General features: G+C 44.0%; 1 protein-coding gene across 3 annotated transcripts in view; it reads left to right on the top strand.

The window, feature by feature from the left end:
* Nucleotides 1-19,981, top strand: part of ARB2A (ARB2 cotranscriptional regulator A) — a 317,755-nt gene that overhangs the window by 16,076 nt on the left and 281,698 nt on the right. Inside the window, exons 1-2 of one of the 3 annotated variants that reach the window (XM_069881095.1) lie at nt 14,699-14,841; nt 18,259-18,382. In XM_069881095.1, the coding sequence (XP_069737196.1) occupies nt 18,277-18,382 (106 nt within the window). In that variant the 5' untranslated portion in view covers nt 14,699-14,841; nt 18,259-18,276. Of the gene's footprint in view, nt 1-14,698; nt 14,842-18,258; nt 18,383-19,981 lie in introns of those variants that run through there. The other 2 variants (XM_069881092.1, XM_069881093.1) reach the window with 2 other exon arrangements.

Genomic DNA, 19,981 nt, shown 5'->3' on the forward strand with positions numbered 1-19,981 from the left:
TCCCTTGTGAGCTGTTTCATGCTGTTGTGGGAGGTAACTGACATATGTAAATATACATATATATACACACACACATACTTTTGCATATTCATTTATTGTGCAGTTTCAGTATTTCTTGTCTCCACAGAATGTCAGATTAGGTCCCAGAGTGCTGGGACCTCTGGAGATTGTCTTGTTCCACCCCAGTGCCCATTTACTGAAAGTAAATGTCTTGGGTAAAGTTTGTGTACCTCCATACCTTGCCACCTCTCTGAGTGCCTGTTCCAATGTTTGACCACCCTTAGAGTAAGGAAGTTTTTCTTTACATTCAAATGCCCAATTTTTGCCCGTTGCCTGTTGCCCTCTCACTGGGTACTACTGGGAAGCCTGTGGCTCAGTGGTCTTTCTTTTTCCTCATCAGGTATTTAATAGAGACTGATAAAACTCCACCCCATCCACAAGCCTGGTTTGAATAGTCCCAGCTCTCTCAGCTTCTTTGGAGATCTCATGTACTCCAAGCCCTTAAATGTCTTTGTGTCCCTTCCTTGGACTTGCTCCAGTATGTCTGTGGCTGTGTCATACTAGGGAGTATGGAACTGAACACAGCACTCCAGATGTGTCTCAGCAGCACAGAGTAGAGGAGAAGGATCATGTCCCCAGCCTGCTGGTAATGCTTTTTGTAAAAGGAAACTTTCCAGGATCTTGTTCACTAATTTGTTTCTTCAAGTCTCATTTTAAGCTTCTGAGCAGCATTAGATATATAGTTTAGAAACTATATCCTATTTCTAAATTGTGGATTTTACCCTTCCCAGACTATGGTAGCTTGCGATAATATTCATTCATACCAGGTCCTGCACTTGGGTCACTGCAACCCCGTGGAATGCTTCAGGCTTGGGGCAGAGCCACTTGAAACCTGCCTGGCTGAGAAGGACCTGGGGGTGCTGTTTGGCAGGAGCTGAACATGAGTCAGCGGTGGCCCAGGTGGCCAAGAAGGCCAACAGCATCCTGGCTTGGATCAGCCATGGTGTTGCCAGCAGGAGCAGGGAAAGGATCCGTTTGGACTTGACACTGGTGAGGCCACACTTTGAATGCTGGGTTCAGTTTGGGGTCCCTTGCTGCAGTAAGGGCATTGAGGGTTTGGAGTGCATCTGGAGAAGGGACTCGAGCAGAGGAGTTACAGGAGCAGTTGAGGGACCTGGGTCCGTTTAGTCAGGAGGAGACTAAGGGGAGACATCATCGCTCTCTGCAGCTCCTGGAAGGGAGGTTGTGGGGACATGGGTGCTGGTCTGTTCTCCGAAATGACAAGTAATAGGTCAGGTTGTGCCAGGGGAGGTTTAGACTTGTTGCTAGGAAAATTTTCTTTACTGAAAGGGTTGGCAAGCACTGGCAGAGGCTGGCCAGGGCAATGGTGGAGTTTCCATCCCTGGAGGGGGTCAAAAAACTTGTGGCCTTGAGAGTTTGTGGACATGTTTTAGTAGGCACGGTGCTGTTGGGCTGATGGTTACATTGGATGATCTTAGAGGTCTTTTCCAACCTTAATTCTGTGATTCTATGATTATGGCTTGTAAAGTTTCATTGGCAGTGACTCAAAATGTGTATCCGTTGGAATGGAGAAATTTGCTTCAGCTGATTGTTGGAGGACTGAGAACTATTGTGAAGTTGAATAATTTTTAGATATAGATGTATTGTGGTAGTTGCTTTACATTTATTTTGAAGCCCGTACCTAATTCTTAGGGTGGTTAACAACTGGATGTATGCTGGGAACATAAGGAAAATATTTCTTTGCTATAGTGGGCTTGGTTTTAAACACTTGAGCCCTAATTTCACAATGTTTTGGATGTGGAGTTCATGTTGCTTCAGTTTTTAGGTGCTTTTAGCTTTTAGTAACTCCAAAGGTGACTTTCTGTGCCCTGTCCCTTTCCCCATATTTTATTTTTTGGACCAGATTTTTTGTTTCGATTTCCAGATTTGTACCAAGTCTGCCAAACTTCATTTACATCAAGAAAGCATATGCTTTGTCTAGCATTGCCGATGTCTTAGAATCAAATTTGGGGTCTTTCTTTGTAAAATTACTCTTCATCTGCTTTCCCTCCTCATTTTCTTGGTTTTTTTTTCTTCTGTATTCCTTTTCGTGGTTTGCAGCAGAATTCAATAGCAAAGCATGGAGAGTCTGAAGATTTGGGTTCCCCTAGGATTTCCTTTCTCCTCCTTTTTTTTTGTCTTTCTCCAGCCCAAGGAATTTAGGACAGAAGAGTTTTTTGCTTAGTAGGACTGTGTAACATGTTCAGGCTTTTGTAACTGAAATGTTTCTTCTTCTTTACTGGGAGTAGGTTAAAAACTTAAAGGACTGGAGGTTTTGCTACATTATCAGATGTATCCTTCCAACATTTTTTTTCTGTGTTGCACTTGTTCTTGGTAGTTGATACAATATTTTTCTTTGCAGATTCATTTTGTCCTGTGTTTATACCACTAATGTGAATTTACAGCTTTCATCTCATTGCCAAAAAAGAATCCTTATTCGTGTAAGGATACTTTAAAGGTGGTGCTGTTTCAGTGCAGACTTTATTGAAATTTGTCAGTTGTGTGAGAAAACCATAGGATCACAGAATGGTTTGGATTGGAAAGGACCTCAAAGTCCATCCAGTTCCACCTCCTTGCCATGGGCAGAGACACCTACTGGATCAAGGGCTCAAAGCCCCGTCCAGCCTGGCCTTGAACACCTCCAGGCCACAATTTCTCTGGGCAACCTGGCCCAAGGCCTCACCACCCTCCTAATGTCTAATTTAAATCTCCTCTATTTCAGCTTAAAAGCATTCACCCTCATCCTATCCATGAAATCCGTGATCAAGGGCCCCTTCCCAGCTTTCCTGGAGCCCCCTTCAGTACTGGAGGCTGTGCTAAGGTCTCCCCACAGCCTTCTCTTCTCCAAGCTGAACAACCCCAACGTTCTCAGCCTGGCCTTGTGGCAGACAAGTCCAGCCTTCATGTCATCTTTGTAGCCTCCTCTGGACTTGGTCCAGCAGATCCATGTCCTTCCTGAGCTGAGGACTCCCACACAGTCCTCAGCACAGGACTACAGGAACAAGCAATATGTTTGTATTACCTACAATGTGCTTTTCAGAGGCCTTTTTTTTGCACTCATTGAGTGTGCACACTGTATAATGCATCTTTGCTTTTCTTGTGTTCACTTCCATGTGGTTTTGGGAAGACATATCATCAGCTGCTGTAGAATCACAGAATCACAGAATAACCAGGTTGGAAGAGACCCACCGGATCACCGAGTCCAACCGTTCCTACCAAACACTAAACCATATCCCTCAGCACCTCGTCCACCCGTGCCTTAAACACCTCCAGGGAAGGTGACTCAACCACCTCCCTGGGCAGCCTGTTCCAGTGCCCAATGACCCTTTCTGTAAAGAATTTTTTCCTAACGTCTAGCCTAAACCTCCCCTGGCGGAGCTTGAGGCCATTCCCTCTTGTCCTGTCCCCTGTCACTTGGGAGAAGAGGCCAGCACCCTCCTCTCTACAACATCCTTTCAGGTAGTTGTAGAGAGCAATGAGGTCACCCCTCAGCCTCCTCTTCTCCAGGCTAAACAACCCCAGCTCTCTCAGCCGCTCCTCATAAGGCCTGTTCTCCAGCCCTTTCACCAGCTTTGTTGCTCTTCTCTGGACTCTCTCCAGAGCCTCAACATCCTTCTTGTGGTGAGGGGCCCAGAACTGAACACAGGATTCGAGGAGCGGTCTCACCAGTGCCGAGTACAGAGGGAGAATAACCTCCCTGGACCTGCTGGTCACGCCGTTTCTGATACAAGCCAAGATGCCATTGGCCTTCTTGGCCACCTGGGCACACTGCTGGCTCATATTCAGTCGGCTGTCAACCAACACCCCCAGGTCCCTCTCCTCCAGGCAGCTTTCTAGACAGACTTCTCCCAGTCTGTAGCACTGCATAGGGTTGTTGTGCCCCAAGTGAAGGACCTGGCATTTGGCCTTGTTAAACCTCATGCCATTGGACTCTGCCCAGCGGTCCAGCCTGTTCAGATCCCTTTGCAGAGCCTCCCGACCCTCCAGCAGATCGACACTTCCACCCAGCTTAGTGTCGTCCGCAAACTTGCTAAGGGTGCATTCGATGCCTTCATCCAGGTCATTGATGAAGACATTGAACAGGGCTGGACCCAGCACTGAGCCCTGGGGAACCCCACTTGTCACTGGCCTCCAGCTGGATTTCACACCATTTACCACCACTCTCTGGGCCCGGCCATCCAACCAGTTTTCCACCCAGGAGAGTGTGCGCCTGTCCAGCCCAGAGGCTGACAGTTTCTCAAGCAGAACGTTGTGAGAAACTGTGTCAAAGGCTTTGCTGAAGTCCAGGAAGACCACATCCACAGCCTTTCCCTCATCCAGTAGCCGGGTCACTTTGTCATAGAAGGCGATCAGGTTAGTCTGGCAAGACCTGCCTTTTGTGAACCCATGTTGACTGGGCCTGATCACCCGGTTCTCTTGCATGTGCTTCATGATAGCACTCAAGATCACCTGTTCCATGACTTTCCCTGGCACTGAGGTCAGACTGACAGGCCTGTAGTTTCCTGGGTCCTCCCTGCGGCCCTTTTTGTAGATGGGCACAACATCAGCCAGCCTCCAGTCCAGTGGGACTTCCCCAGTCTTCCAGGACTGTTGGAAGATGATGGAAAGTTGAGGCTCAGAAGTTGACATAAAAATGAGAACTTGAGCATGGACAGACCTTAGTGCACGTGTATTTTGTTTACATGACTTTTTAGGGTCAGGCATTATGCATCTGGTCATAAGGTGACATAAAGGCAGAGTAAAGCAATGGATTGCTTACCCTTGTTCTGTAACTACTGTTCTTTTATTGATATACTCTGTAGTAACCATTACATTTTTCAGCTACCAAGGTATTCAAATCAATAAGTTGTGTTTAACAGCAGCATTCTTTCTAAAAAGGCATCCAGTTGCAGACTCAAAGAGTTATGAGTAGTCCACTGCTTCCTGTGATTTAATGGTTAGTCACTGTATATTCTGAGAGAGATTATTTATTAAAGGTGACACAAAAAATGATACAAGAAGTTTTAAAGAGAAGTCCTTTGTTACTTATTTTCAGTAATATTTGAAATGATAGAGATCCTTGAAGATGAGAAGGGTGCTGATGTTCTGTAAAAGCTTGGTAAAGGAGTGTGGTTCAATTCTGACAATAATAGATGATTTCGCTTAATGTCACAACTTAATGTAAAATAAGGGAATACTAATGGAAAATCCAATTAATAAAAAATTAAATGACAGAATAAACTCTTGTTCAGACAGTGAGTTTGCTTGATTACGGTTTCTCCTTCAGTATAACAGATTTAGGATTTTGTTTACTATTGGTAGAATAGCCTCATCATGAGGCACTTAATGTGAATGCCCATTGCTGGCTGTTGTCAAGCTTCTCATCCCCCCAGGACCCCAAGCCCTTCTCCTCAGGGCTGCTCTCACTCATGCCATTCCCCCAGCCTGTATTGAAACCAAGCACTACCCCAACCCAGGTGCAGGACCTTGCCCTTGGCCTTGTTGAACCTTGTGAGGTTCATGTGAAATCATTACTATAAACATTTGTTTTAAACCTAAGATTGGTAAAACAGTATTGAGTAGAGAGTTTATTTGGTATAAATTGGGCAAGTTATTGGGCAAGTCAGGCCTACAGTCCAAAGAACTAGATTAAAAGATCAGGTCAGATTTTCAGAACTGGAACAGGAAATCAGGGTAAAATGAGGGAATTCTGGGAAATTGCCACAGTAGTGGTGTTTGTGCCTTGGAGTTTGTCTTGCATATTGCTGTAAGTTAGGATTTAAAATATGGAAGGGGACAGAGAAACAGGAAAAAAAAATGCATTTGTAAATGAGAATCAAAATGTCTTAGAGACTCTGCTAAGCTTGTTTGGTTTACCAAAAAGAAAGAGTTAGGATATGACGGTAGCCTCTATTTAAGTGCGGGAAAAATAGACATACAAAATTTAACATCTAAAGGCACAGTAATGGCTCGTGAGTAAAGCCTGAAGCCAGAGTAATTCACACTGAAAATAAAGTACTCTGAAAGGCTAGTCACTGTCTTTCATATCACAGCAAGTGATTGACTCTTCAGCTCTTAATAACTGGAGTTTGGGAGTGGGTGCATTTCTAAAACTGCATGGTTAAGAAAAAGTTAATAGTCTTGGTGATAGCTGAAAGGAATGAAAGGCCTCCGTTTAATAGGAAGTAGTTCTGATTGATTTTTTCGGGCCTGTCTGGCCTGAAACTGTGAACCTTCCAAGCAAAAACCATGAATCACTGGTAATGCTTTTTTGTCAAACTAAGTTTCATCTCTAGTCTCTTTCTCCCTGCTCATCTGCTGCTTTTTATCTGCACCTTTGAGTTTGGCAGCACACTTGGCTGAACTCTGTTCTGTCACACCTTCTGCACCAACAACATTTGAGATAGTTCACCTCTACTTAGTAAGGATTCATTCAAACTGGTAGTAAATGCAATGCATTTTGCAAAATAGACAAAGAATTTGACAAGATTGGTTTAGAATAAGTGGTGAAGTTTCTTTAACCATTGTGTTGGAGGAGTTACTACCAGGACAGCGTGTTCAGGTTTGAGGCTGAACCAGGTCATTGGACATATCCGTTCAACTTCATTGAAGTAGTTCATGTAAATGGTAGTATTTAATTTTCCCAAAGGGTGTGTTTGGGTAACTCTACTTAATATCATATCAAATAAAAAGTGTTGATATAAAAAGTGTTCATTCTTCTGGAGTTCAAATCACATGTGAAAATTAAACTATATCAGATTAAATGTCATGTTTATGATAATGTTGTGGAGAACAGAGCTAAACCCTGTTGGTGACTGGTCACAAGTGGTGTTCCTCAGGGCTCAGTGTTGGGGTCAGCTCTGTTTAGTGTCTCTTTTAACGATCATGTTGATGAGATCGAGTGCTTCCTCAGTGGGTTTGCTGGTGACACCAAGTTAGTGGGAGTATCAATCTGCTTGATGACAAGATGGCTCTGCAGAGGTATTTGGACAGGCTGGATGCATGGACTGAGGCCAGTGGGATGAGGTTCAGACAGGCCAAGTTCCTAGTCCTGCACTTGGGCTACAACAGCTCCATGCTGTGCTCCAGGGTTGGGGCAGAGCAGCTGGAAAGCAGCCTGGCAGAGAAGGACCTGGGAGTCCTGGCTGAACATGAACCAGCAGTGGTCTGGGTGACAAAGAAGGCCAACAGTGTCCTGGCTTGGATCAGCCATGGTGTGGCCAGCAGGAGTAGGGAAGGGATTGACCCTGTCTTCTTGGCGCTTGTGAGGCTGCACCTCAAATCCTGGATTCAGTTTTGGGCCCCCTACTCCAAGAAGATATTGAGAGGCTGGAACATGTCCAGAGAAGGGGAACAGAGCTGGGGAAGTGTCTGGAGACCAGGGGTTCTGGGAGCAGCTGAGGGACCTGGGGCTGTTTGGTCAGGAGAAGAGGAGGCTGAGGGGACACTGCAGCTCCCTGGAAGGAGATTGTAGTGGGGTAGGTGCTGGTCTCTTCTCCCAGGTAACAAGTGATAGGATCAGAGGAAATGGCCTCAGGTTGGAGGTTTATACAGTATATTGGGAAATCCTTCTTTGCAGAATGGGTGGTCAAGCACTGGAAGAGGCTGTCCAGGGAAGTGATGGAATCACCATCCTAGGAGGGGTTTAAAAGATGTGTGGGTACTTAGGGACATAGTTCGGTGGTGGACTTAGCAATGCTGGGCTGACAGTTGGACTCTATGAATATAATGGTCTTTTCCAACCAGTGAAGTGGAGAGGACTTAGGAGTGCGGATTGATGAGAATCTTGACATGAGCAGGCAACATGTGCTTGCAGCCTGAAAGGCCAACCATGTCCTGGGCTGCATCAAAAGCAACATGGCCGGCAGGGTGAGGGAGGGGATTCTGCCCTTCTACTCTGCTCTTGTGAGACCCCACCAGGAGTCCACTGTGTCCAGTTCTGGAATCCAGAACAGAAGAAGGGCATGGAACTGTTGGAACAACTCCAGAGGAGGCCACAGAGAAGATCAGGGGACTGGAGCACCTCCTGTACAAGGCTGAGCAAGTTGGGGTTGTTCAGCCTGGAGAAGGCTCTTGGGAGACCTTAGAGCAGCTTCCAGTACTGAAAGGCACTCCAGGAAAGCTGAGGGGGGACTTTCTACAAGAGCCTGTAGTGATAGGATGAGGGGGAACAACTTTAACTTGTAAGCAGGAAGATTTAGATTACTTATTAGGGAGAAATTCTTCCCAGTGAGAATGCTGAAGTGCTGGCCCAGGTTACCCAGGAAATTTGTGGATGCACCCTGCCTGGAAGCGTTCAAGGCCAGGACAGGGTTGGCTTTCTGGGCTGCCAGCACACATTGCCAGCTCATGTGGAGCTTCTCATCCCCCAGCAGCCCAAGCCCTTCTCCTCAGGGCTGGTCTCAATCGCATCATCCCCTATCTGGTGTTGAAACCATGGTTTGCCCCAACCCAGTTGTAGGACCTTGGCCTTGTTGAACTTCATGAGGTTCACACAGCCCCACTTCTCCAACTTATACAGGTTTCTCTGGATGACATCCCATCCTTCTTGGTGATGAATGGATGTTTTCAGTAGCCCTGCGTGCTCTTTTCAGTTCACGTATTATTTGGTTCTGTGTAATGTGGTTTGGATATTTCTGTGTTGTTGGAGTATCTGTGTTAGATGCAGAGCAGTCAAGTGGTGCGGTGATATTCTTTGGATGGGAGTATTCTGAAAGGTGCTAGTGGAAACAGGGATGTCACAGAAAACTGGGTGGCACCTCTCACCTTTCCCTGGTCTCTTTTTATGTGCCTTCTCATCAAGGAGTCTGAAGTAGGATTAGAAATACCTCATTCTGTGTACAAGGTTTGGGACTACAGGCATGGATTCACTGCATTTCCAGCTAACTTGTCCATCTTCTTTGCAGGAGTCTTCAGTTAACAGCCTAGAGCTGTTCTGAAAGTCACACTATTACTTAAGAGCAAAGGAGGGAGAAAAAAAGTGATTTTAAAGTATTAGACACATATGCATATGTCTAGGGGGTTTTAGCAGCTTTTGATGGTAGCCTAAGTAGAAATCATTTCCCTAGAGTTTTCCAGTCTCTCTCTTTCTCTCTTCTTCTGTGGCTGTCCTGCAAATTACTTTGGTGTCTCTCCTAAGAGAAGGATCTTTTAATAATCTCCATGTTTTTCTGTGTTCAGAGGCCTTTTTCTTTCCCAGCTGACGCATGGGATTGCTTGAGAGAAGATGACATTAAAAAAAGATTAAAAATTCTGGCTTTGTCCTGTAACTGCTTAGTATGTACAGAGATGAGGCTATTGACAGCCAGTCTTCTCCACCTCATCTTTTAACCTAGGATACAGTAAAAACCAACAACCCAGTACAATCATCTTAAAAGTTTATAAAAACTGTCATGGTGCAATTTCAAGTACATTATGAAATAATATTGTGCCAAGTCCTTGAGACTTCTTCTTGTGATGTATGGTGTCAGGAAAATCTGATTCTATAATTAAAAATCATTTCACACAACTGATTTTCAAATATTTCATTGGTTCAACCGTTCTTTTTATTCTCATCATGTAGCCCTGTGCACTAATGGAACAACACAAACAAATCTTGCATTGAATCATAGAATCATAGAATGGTTTGGACCGGAAAGGACCTTAAAGGCTATCCAGTTCCACACCCTGCCATGGGCAGGGACACTTGCCAAAGGATCAGGGGCTCAATGCCTCATCCAACCTGGCCTTGAGCACCTCCAGGGATGGGGCATCCACCACTTCTGTTGGCAACCTGGGCCAGGGCCTCCGCAACTTCATTATGAAGTTTCTTCCTATTGTCCAGTCTAGATCTTTCCCTCTCCAATTTAAATCCATTCCCCCTTATCTTATTAGTACATGCCTTTGTAAAAAGTCCCTCCCCAGCTTTCCTGTAGGCCCTTTCAGCACTGGAAGCCACTCTGAGGTCTCCCCAGAGCCTTCTCTTTTCCAGGCTGAACTCTCTCAGCCTGCCCTCATAGCAGAGGTGCTCCAGCCCTCAGATCATCTTCGTGGTCTCCTATGGACCCGTTCCAACAGTTTCATACCCTCCTTATATTGGGGATTCCAGAATTGGACACAGGAGTTCAGGTGGCGTCTCATGAGGGTGGGGTAGGAGTGGAGGGGGAGGGAATATGGCATTAGTACACATTATGAAGTCGTCTTCTGAGGGTGCTAGTTCTTCATAAGCATTAGTTACTTGAATTTTCCCTGGCGTCTGCTGTTCATGATGCATCCTCACTGTCCTCTTAGAGGAAGATAGTGGTGAAAGGCATCGTGAAATCAATGTCCTACACATTTGTACACTCATCTTGGGTGCTGAAATTGGAAAAACCGGGGTGGGGGAGAATGATTCTTTGAAGTTTTTCTTAAAACAAGAATCCAGTGGTCTATAGTTCTGAGCATTGAAGGAAGTCATTCAGGCTTTGAGCACAACACCATATGGCATGAAATATCTCTTTAGTTGGTTGGGGTCAGCTGTCCTGACTGTGTTCCCTCCCAATTCCTTGTGTACCCCCAGCCTCTTTGGTGGAGAGAAGACCTTGTCTCCATGTAAGCAGTGCTCAGCAGTGACTAAAACATCCCTATGGTATCAACGCTGTTTCCAGCACAAATCCAAAACACAGGCCCAGACTCTACTATGAAGAAAACTGACTCTATCCCAGACAAAATGCCTCACCACAAGAAGGATGTTGAGGCTCTGGAGCGAGTCCAGAGAAGAGCAACGAAACTGGTGAAGGGGCTGGAGAACAGGCCTTACGAGGAACGGCTGAGAGAGCTGGGGTTGTTTAGCCTGGAGAAGAGGAGGCTGAGGGGAGACCTCATTGCTCTCTCCAACTACCTGAAAGGAGGTTGTAGAGAGGAGGGTGCTGGCCTCTTCTCCCAAGTGACAGGGGACAGGACAAGAGGGAATGGCCTCAAGCTCCACCAGGGGAGATTTAGGCTGGACATTAGGAAAAAAATTTTCACAGAAAGGGTCATTGGGCACTGGAACAGGCTGCCCAGAGTGGTGGTTGATTCACCTTCCCTGGAGGTGTTTAAGGCACGGGTGGACGAGGTGCTAAGGGGCATGGTTTAGTGTTTGATAAGAATGGTTGGACTCGATGATCCTGTGGGGCTCTTCCAACCCGGTTGTTCTATGATTCTATGATTCTAAGTATTCCAAGCTGCTACAGAAGAATTCATAGAATCATAAAATGGTTTGAGCTGTAAGAGACCTAAAGGCTATGTACTCCAAGCTCTTGCAGTAAGCAGGGACATCTTCAACCAGATCAGGTTGCTCAGAGCTCAATCCGGCCTGGGCTTAAATTTTTCCAGGGTCAGGGCATCGCCCACATCTCTGGTGTTCTTTTCCGCATGTGTGCACATCCAAAAGATTGTGTTACAGGTGATGCATTTATTGAGCATTACAAAAATGCTGAACAATGAAAGCTGAAAACCTGACCATTCATCACACTTACAAAAAGTTATTAAAAGATGCCTCTCAGAAAATTTCATTTTATGTAAAATCAAACATGCATGGTGATTCGAAACAGTTATGGACTCTTGCTGGTCATTTTGAAGCTTGTTTGGTTGGTAAGACTATCACCTTGTAAAACTCCTAGAGGCTTCATTGAGGTTATGCTGCCTCTTTTTGCACTCTTTTGGCATGTTTATTTCATCATGTTTATGAAGGTAATTTCCAGCAATTCAAGGAAGTTAAACTGAAATAATTAAAATTTCAGCATGTGAAATCATGTTGACTCTGCCTTGTGTAAACAACTGAATTGCTAACACAATTGAGACACTAATGCACATAGCTTCTAGTCTTCTGCTTTTTGACCTTACAGGGTAAATACCACTGGAAGGTAGCTGATGTGCAAATAAATCAGCCTTTTGTTGATTGATTAGCAAGTCCCACCGCCATTTGATAGACTATGAAGAGGTACTGATGTTAGGGACTTCAAGATCCTTAACTGTTTCTTTGTATTCTCATGGTTAAAGATCCTGCTTTTCTAGCATTTATTCCTCCACTCATGCATCTCACCTGTGGCTTTTTGCAATTGTATGGATTATGGTTGAGGCAAATGGGTAAATGTTCTGGGGCAGCCACCACTTCCCTGGGCACCCTGGGACAGGGCTTCACCACCCGTATCATGCAGAATTTCTTCGTAGTATGTAAAGTTAATTTTCCTGGTTTCAAATTAAAGCCACGCCCCCTCATCCTGTCCCTGCACTCCCTGATCGATTGTCTCTCCCCAGCTTTCCTGGAGCCCCTTTCAGTACTGAAAGCTGCTCTAAGGTCTCCCTACAGCCTTATCTTCTCCAGGCTGAACAACCACAGCTCTCTTAGCCTGGCCTCATAGAGAGGGGCTTCAGCCTTCACATCATCTTTGTGGCCTCCTCTGGACCCATTTGAACAATCCCATTTCCTTCTTATGTTGGGGATTCCAGAACTGGACACTGGACTGCAGGTGAGGGTCTCACAAGAGCGGAGTAGAGAGGGAGAATCCTCTTCCTTGACTAATTCAATTGGACAAGAGGGAATGGCCTCAAGCTCTGCCAGGGGAGCTTCAAGCTTGACATCAGAAAAAAATTTTTCACATAAAGGGTTATTGGGCACTGGAACAGGCTGCCCAGGGAGGTGGTTAAGTCACCTTCCCTGGAGGTGTTTAAAGGATGGGTAGATGAGGTGCTGAGGGGCATGGTTTAGTGATTGATAGGAATGGTTGGACGTGATGATCCAGTGGGTCTTTTCCAACCTAGTGATTCTGTGAGGAAGCAGTAAACTGCTATGAGGTCCCCCCTGAGTCTCCTCTTCTCCAGGCTGAGCAGACCAAGTCACTTCAGCCACTCCTCGTATGACTTTCCCTCTAGATCCTTCACTAACTTTGTGGCCCTCCTCAGAAAGTCTCCAGTAGCTTGAGATCCTTTTTATACTGCAGGACCCAAAAGTTACACACAATACTCAGGGGGAAGTTTCCCAGTGCTGAGGGGCATGGTTTCGTGATTGATAGGAAAAGTTGGACTCGATGATCCTGTGGGTCTTTTCTAACCTTGCGATTATGTGAAATATACATTCTGATTGCAATAAACTTATTTACTGTGAGTATTTCTTCAAGTAAATTTGTTTAGAGATGTGATTTAGTAGTGGACAGGTATGGTTGGATTTGATGATCTCAAAGAACTTTTCCAGCTTAGGGATTCTTTGATTCTATGAAGTAGTAACTTGGTTTTTAGGAAGTGTGCTTGATGTAGCTAATGAATAAAGCAGTCAGAAAGATGTTTTTAAAAAATTACCAAAGTACTCGTACAAAATAATTGTACAGATGACACCAAGTGGTGAAGCTCTAACACCAGGAGGGTGGAATGTCATCCGGAGGGACCCAGACAGGCTGGAGAAGTGAGCTGGTGTGAACCTCATGATGTTTAACAATGCCAAGTGCAAAGTTCTACACCTGGGTCGGGGCAATCTGCAGTTTCAGTACAGGCAGAGGTACAACATGATTGAGAACTGCCCTGAGAAGAACTTGGGAGACTCGAAATGAAGTGGCAACATGTGTTCACAGTGCAGAAACCAACCGTGTCCGAGGCTACATCACAAGCAGCGTGGCCAACAGGGCTGGGGGGGGATTCTCCCCCTCAACTCATCTGTCATAAGACCCCACCTGACATCCTGTGTCCAGTTCTGGAATCCCCAACATCAGAAGAACATGGTCCAGAGGCGGCAACAGAGATGGTCCAAGGGCTGGAACACCTCTGCTGTGAGGACAAGCTGAGTTGTGGTTGTTCAGCCTGGAGAAGAGAAGACTCTGGAGAGACCTTAGAGCAGCTACCAGTGCTAAAAGGGGATCCACAAAAGCTGGGGAGAGGGTCTTGGTCAGGGAGTGCAGGGACAGGGTGACAGGGAACGGTTTTAAGCTGAAAGAGGGAAGATTTATATTAAATCTTAGGGAGAAATGCTTTCCTGTGAGGGTGGGGAGGCCCTGGCCCAGATTGCCCAGAGCAGTGGTGACTGCCCCCTGCCTGGAAGTGTTCAAGGGAAGGCTCGATGGGGCTTTGAGCCCCTGATCCAGTGGGAGATGTCCCTGCCCATGGCAGGGTTTGGAACTGGATGATTTTTGAGGTCCTTTCCTACCCAAACCATTCTATGGTTCTATTCCATGAACGACACATTTAAAGTAATATTTATTTATTATGAGGAACCTGATGATGGAATTTGTGAGTTTGTGAATTATATGGAGTGGTCAGTGTATGCAGTTGAAAATCAATGCAGCTTGAAAGTGGTGCCTGGGATAAACTGCAGTTCCTGCATTTGCCTATAAGCAAACATTCAGAGAGCTTCATAGTTTTCCTGCTATTCATTTCTGCACCATCAGACTATAGTTGATTCGACATGTGTCTGTCAAAGAAAGGAAATCCAACCCTCTCATCTAATTTCTTCTATTTGTCATTTAAACAAATATCAGTGAGTGATTCAACAAAATGCCGTGTTCACACAAACAGTGCATAAAATACTGTTGAGCTTCTTTCATCCTCATTCTAATATCAAGTCCTCCCTCCAGTGGCTGCTGTAACAGTTTTTTACTTTATCAAACAGAGCTGGAAGCTGTCTCTCTCAAAGCTAAATTCAGATTTATTTGTTTATTTATTTATTTTGTCGCTTCTTTCTCGGTACATGAAAATGTTAGGTTATCTGCTCTTTTCCTCAGTGACAGCATGTTTGTTAAAGGAACTGTCCTGGGTTAGGCTGGGATAGAGTTAAATTTTCATAAGAAGCTGGGAGAGGAAGATAAATCTGTTCAGGTAAATTTTATGTTTCTTTCAGGACTCAGTGCTGGGTCCAGTTCTGTTCAGTGTCTTTATCAATGGTCTGCATAAAGGATTTGAGTTTACCCTTAGTAAGTTTGCAGAAGACACGGAGCTGGGTGGGAATGTTGATCTGCTGGGAGGTAGGGAGGCTCTGCAGAGGGATCTGGGCAGGCTGGATCAATGGGATGAGGCCAACAGGGTGAGGTTCAGCAAAGCTAAGTGCCAGGTCCTGCGCTTGGGACACAACAACCCAAGTTTGAGGCAGAGTGGCTAGAAAGCTGCCTAGAGGAGAAGGACGTGAGGGCGCTTGTGAACAGTGGCTCAGCCTGAGTCAGCAGTGGCCCAGGTTGTCAAGAAAGCCACTGGCATCCTGGTCTGTATGGCCAGCAGAGGCAGGGAGGGGATTGTCTCCCTGGGCTCAGTACTGGTGAGACCACCTCTTGAATCCTGTGTTCACTTTTGGGTCCCTCACTCCAGGAAAGACATTGAGGGGCTGGAGCACATCCAGAGAAGGGGAACAGAGCTGAGGAGTGGGCTGGAGAGCAAGCATTATGAAAGGCAACTGAAGGAGCTGGGGCTATTTAGCCTGGAGAATACAACAGTGAGTGGAGACCTCATTGATGTCTACAACTGCCTGAAAGAAGGTGGTAGCAAGGTGAGTGCTGGTCCCAAGTGACGTGATAGGATGACAGGGAATGGCCTCAAGTTGCACCAGGGCAGTTTCAGAACAGATATCAGGAAAAATTTCTTCACAGAAGGGGTTCCCAGGCCCTGGCAGAGGCTGCCCAGGAAAGTGGTTGAGTTCCCATCGCTGGAGGTGTTTAGAACATGGGTGGATGAGGTGCTCAGGAATCTGGTTTAGTGGTGGACAGGTACATTTGGACTCAATGATCTCAAAGTTCTTTTCCAACCAAATGATTTCATGATTCCCTTGAGTAACAAGTCTTTGAGCACCTGTATGTATTTTGTAACTGCTTTAAGTTACCTGTGCCTATTATGAACTTCCAGATCTCGTGTAGGGAGGACTACCCAGTTTGTATGACTAAAAGCTTTTATCTGGGCTATCACAGGACTTCATCACTGCCTTTTTCTAGCACTTCTAATAATTTTGACTGGAATGGGTTTGTTTCTTTCCTAAAGGATTTACAAGACTGTGCGTGGTTTTGTGTTGCAAAGTGATGATGGACAAAAATTTGTATTTGGTGATCTTTTGTCAGTGGACTAATTGGAATCATCTGAGAAAAATGTTTAATATCATCCATATGTGTGAATCAACATTCAACTCATTTTTATGTTTATGTTGACTACATTATGTGACTACATTATGTGCTAGTAAATACCAAAAAAAAGTCTCTGTGTCTATGCTGTTGTATTTATGTTATGATTACTTTTGTTATGAGGGCTAACATGATTAAAGTGTTAGCCAAAAGAGGCACATTTTAACTGAATCATGTTGAGTTGCATCAATTTAAAAGGCACACACTGTAAGCAGAGCTTTCCTGGTGGAGTTTTGTCTTTAAAAGACTTTTGGCAGTGCATTGTCATTTATCTGATGCCATCTGCAAAGGAAGGTGGCAAAGTCTCCCGTAGGTCCAACTTGTAGAGTGGATTATTGGATGTTCTTGAACCCCAACTAAAAAAAAAGCAAACATACATCCTCTGCAAAACTATTAACATTAACTCATTAACTTGCTGTATGTTTCCTTGGATCTACAAGAAAGTGTTCCATGAGTAGGTTTTCTCTAAAGATGAGAGAAAAATAGTGTTTATTATTCTTCTCTCTTTTTTTTTTCTGCTGCCTTTATGGTGAGCTATTTGAAAGAAACCACTTCGGAGTCTTTCTTACAGGTGGAATTATTAGGGAGCCTGTAGTACCGTTGGCGAACCTATTACTCCTTGTTTGAAAGCTACAAACTGCTGCAGAGATACAGTTCATGCAAACTCATCCATGATAAAGGATATTGAGGAAAAGAATAAAACAAATTGATAATGACTGACAGATAAAACAAAGAATGAACAAAGATGAAGGGAAAAAAGAAGTCACTGCACAGAAGTCTTTTTCTTGAGAAGGAAGAAGTGGTGATTGTGATGTGGTAGTTTGCTCCCTTGGTGTCAGAATCAAGATGAAAGAGATTGCAGCTTTGAATGCCTGGGTCGCTTTCTGTGCAAAGGGAGAAACTTAGAACTGTATTTAGCATGTAAATTCTCACCTTGACTATATTGAGGGTCATTCTGATGCTGGATGTTTAGTCTATTCGTTTCAGTGCTGATAGTGTATTGTTGAAATTGCAGTTTAAAACTGTGCAGTTGGCATAGTTTTGCTAAAACAAAACTGTATAGTACACTAAGAATAAAGAGGAGTTAATTGATGGAGAAGATCCTTATAGATTGTGAAAGTTCTGCTATATTCATTTTTTTCTTGCATCTTCTAGTTTGGACTTAGATGTGTTGCTTCTCTGAAAGGGTTACGATTTACTGATGTTACCTTAGAATCACAAAAAAGAAGTATCAATGAGATTGATGTCCTTTTGGGATTAGGGAGAAGTTAGTGTTCATTCTTTTGAACTTCAAACTTGATACTAGAATGTGTGTCACAGTTTGTTGTACAACATATTGATCCAGGATAGCATGATGAGACTTCAGAGTGTCCAGTATAAGTTTTGAAGGAGAAGAAAAAATTACTTTTGATGTTTATTCCTCAAAATAAGAATATGGAATCCCCAACATAAGAAGGATATGGAACTGTTGGAAGGAGTTCATAGGAGACCATGAAAATGATCCAAGGGCTGGAGCACCTTTGCTATGAGGCCAGGCTGAGAGAATTGGGGTTGTTCAGCCTGGAGAAGAGAAGGCTCTGGGGAGACCTTAGAGCAGCGTTCCAGCCCTGAAAGGGTCTACAAGAAAAATGGGGAGGTGCTTTTGGTCAGGGAGTGCAGGGATGGAACAAGGGGAAATGGCTTTAAATTGGAGGGGAGAAGATTTAGATTAGACATTGGGAAGAAATTCTTGATGATGTGGGTGGTGAGGCCCTGGCCCCACTTGCCCAGAGAAGCCATGTCTGCTCCGTCCCTGGAGGTGTTCAAGGCCAGGTTGGAGGGGCTTGGAGAAAATATGGTTGGACTCGATGATCCGGTGGGTCTCTTCCAACCTGGTTATTCTATGATTCTATGAAAACTGATCAACTGGGAGGTCCCTGCCTATGGCAGGGGTTGTTAATGGAAGGATTTAATGTCCCTTCCAACCCAAAGCGTTCTGTGAATCACCTTAGATGTCATAGGGTTTTATGAGTCTCAGGCTTTTTGCTTTTGGATCAAGTCCTGGGGGTTTTTTATGATGTGAGCAGCAGCAAATGAGATCTATCAACAGAGAAGTCAGGAAATTTGTTAATTTCTGACTCTTGTTGATTTTCAGATTGTCCTTCGAAGATTAATGTACATTTACCTAAGTATTTTAAATCCATTGACAGTTTGGTTTATGATGGCTCAGCTACAGCAAGGAGGCCCTGATGAAAAAGAGAAGACTACAGCATTAAAGGGTATGAGTCTTTTTGCCTTCTTTTTACATATATTGACATTTCAGAAACAACTATTAAGGAAAGGAAGAGTTTGATGTGAGTGTGAGTTATAGTCTCTGAATTGCAATGCCGAGGGAGACTATTATTCCATCTTTGCTAATGTTTTTTTTGTGTCTATTATCAGTATTTTCATAAGATGACGTATAAAACAGCGAACTGTGATCCACAGTAACAGAATAAGATATCCATTAATATTTTTATTTTTCATAATTATCCTTTGAGAAAATTGAGTGGCGCTTTTGTGTTCTTAGTTTCAGTGAGTTGTCATTTAATTTTTATGCCACTATGTTTTATAATTATGCAACTGTACTACAACTTTTAAAAATCTCTGACTAGACTGTTATCAGGGAAAACATGTTCAACACATTGAATTCCATGTTGATTTTCTAAATTTTTATTTGTATTCTATGTTTAAAAAAAATAAATGGACCCAACTGTCTTAGCAGCGTGGTTTTCTTAAGGAAAAAAATAGATAAGCAACATCTTGTAGATGTTTCTTCAGTTCTGGAAGTACATCGAGTTGGTTAAATGTACAAGGAAGGTTACCAAATATTGGATTTAAAGCATTTGCATCACACGTTTACCCTCTAAATAGTCTTCCAGAAGAGAAAAAATAACATACCTTGCAACTCCAGTGTAAAAATTTGTTTTCTGATGAAGTATTATTAGAAATGTATTTTATATTGTACAGTGATGGTAGATGGTGTTTTTTCAGTTTAAACTGTGTATTTGTGAAATGTTTGGTGAAAACTGATGTGTTTTTCTCAAACCTGGTACTAATTCTGTCAAATTAATATATTTTGATGAAATTATACTTCATGTTTGGAAAAGTGAAACTCGCATTTTATAACTGGTCTTAATGGGATCTTCATTAAGGATTACTGTCCTGGAAATATTCTATATAACGAAAACTTAATGTGAGGATGTTGTTTTCCTTCATGCGATCATTGAGCTGTAGAAGGTCTGCTAATCACACCATTTTGGGCTCTGTTGAACCAGTTCGGAATTGCGGTCACAGAATCCCAGAGTGGTGGGGGTTGGAAGGGACCTCTGGAGCTCGTCCAGTCTCAACCACCTGCTAATGCAGGGTCACTTGCAGCAGGTTGCGCAGGAACACATGTCCACGTGGGTTTGGATATCTTCAGAGGAGGAGACTCCACACCCTTCCTGGGTTCTGGGGCTGCATCATCCACACAGAAAAGAAGAGTTGGACAGTCCAAGATCTGAGGCAAGAAGGGTGGGTCAGATCTTGACAGAGTCTCCAAATGATACGAACGCTTTAGCTAATTTTAACATGAAAGATTGCCCAAGAAGGAAGTGGCCATGTCGGTGGTTGAAGCACAGACTGTTTGCAGTCTTCTGAGTGGCCCAGATGGACGCTGTGAATCAGGACAAGCTGTACATTCTGCAGATAAGTTTAATGTAGTTCATGTAGCATTGTCCTTGCTACTCAGGAGATGGATATTTTATTATATAGCGTAACATAGTTCTGTGTGAACATGATTCCAAATAGGTCACAATATGAAGACATGAAAACTGATGGAATTAAATTCTAGGAGG

This window comes from Phaenicophaeus curvirostris, chromosome Z, assembly GCF_032191515.1.
Source record: "Phaenicophaeus curvirostris isolate KB17595 chromosome Z, BPBGC_Pcur_1.0, whole genome shotgun sequence".
Classification (NCBI taxonomy): Eukaryota; Metazoa; Chordata; class Aves; order Cuculiformes; family Cuculidae; genus Phaenicophaeus; species Phaenicophaeus curvirostris.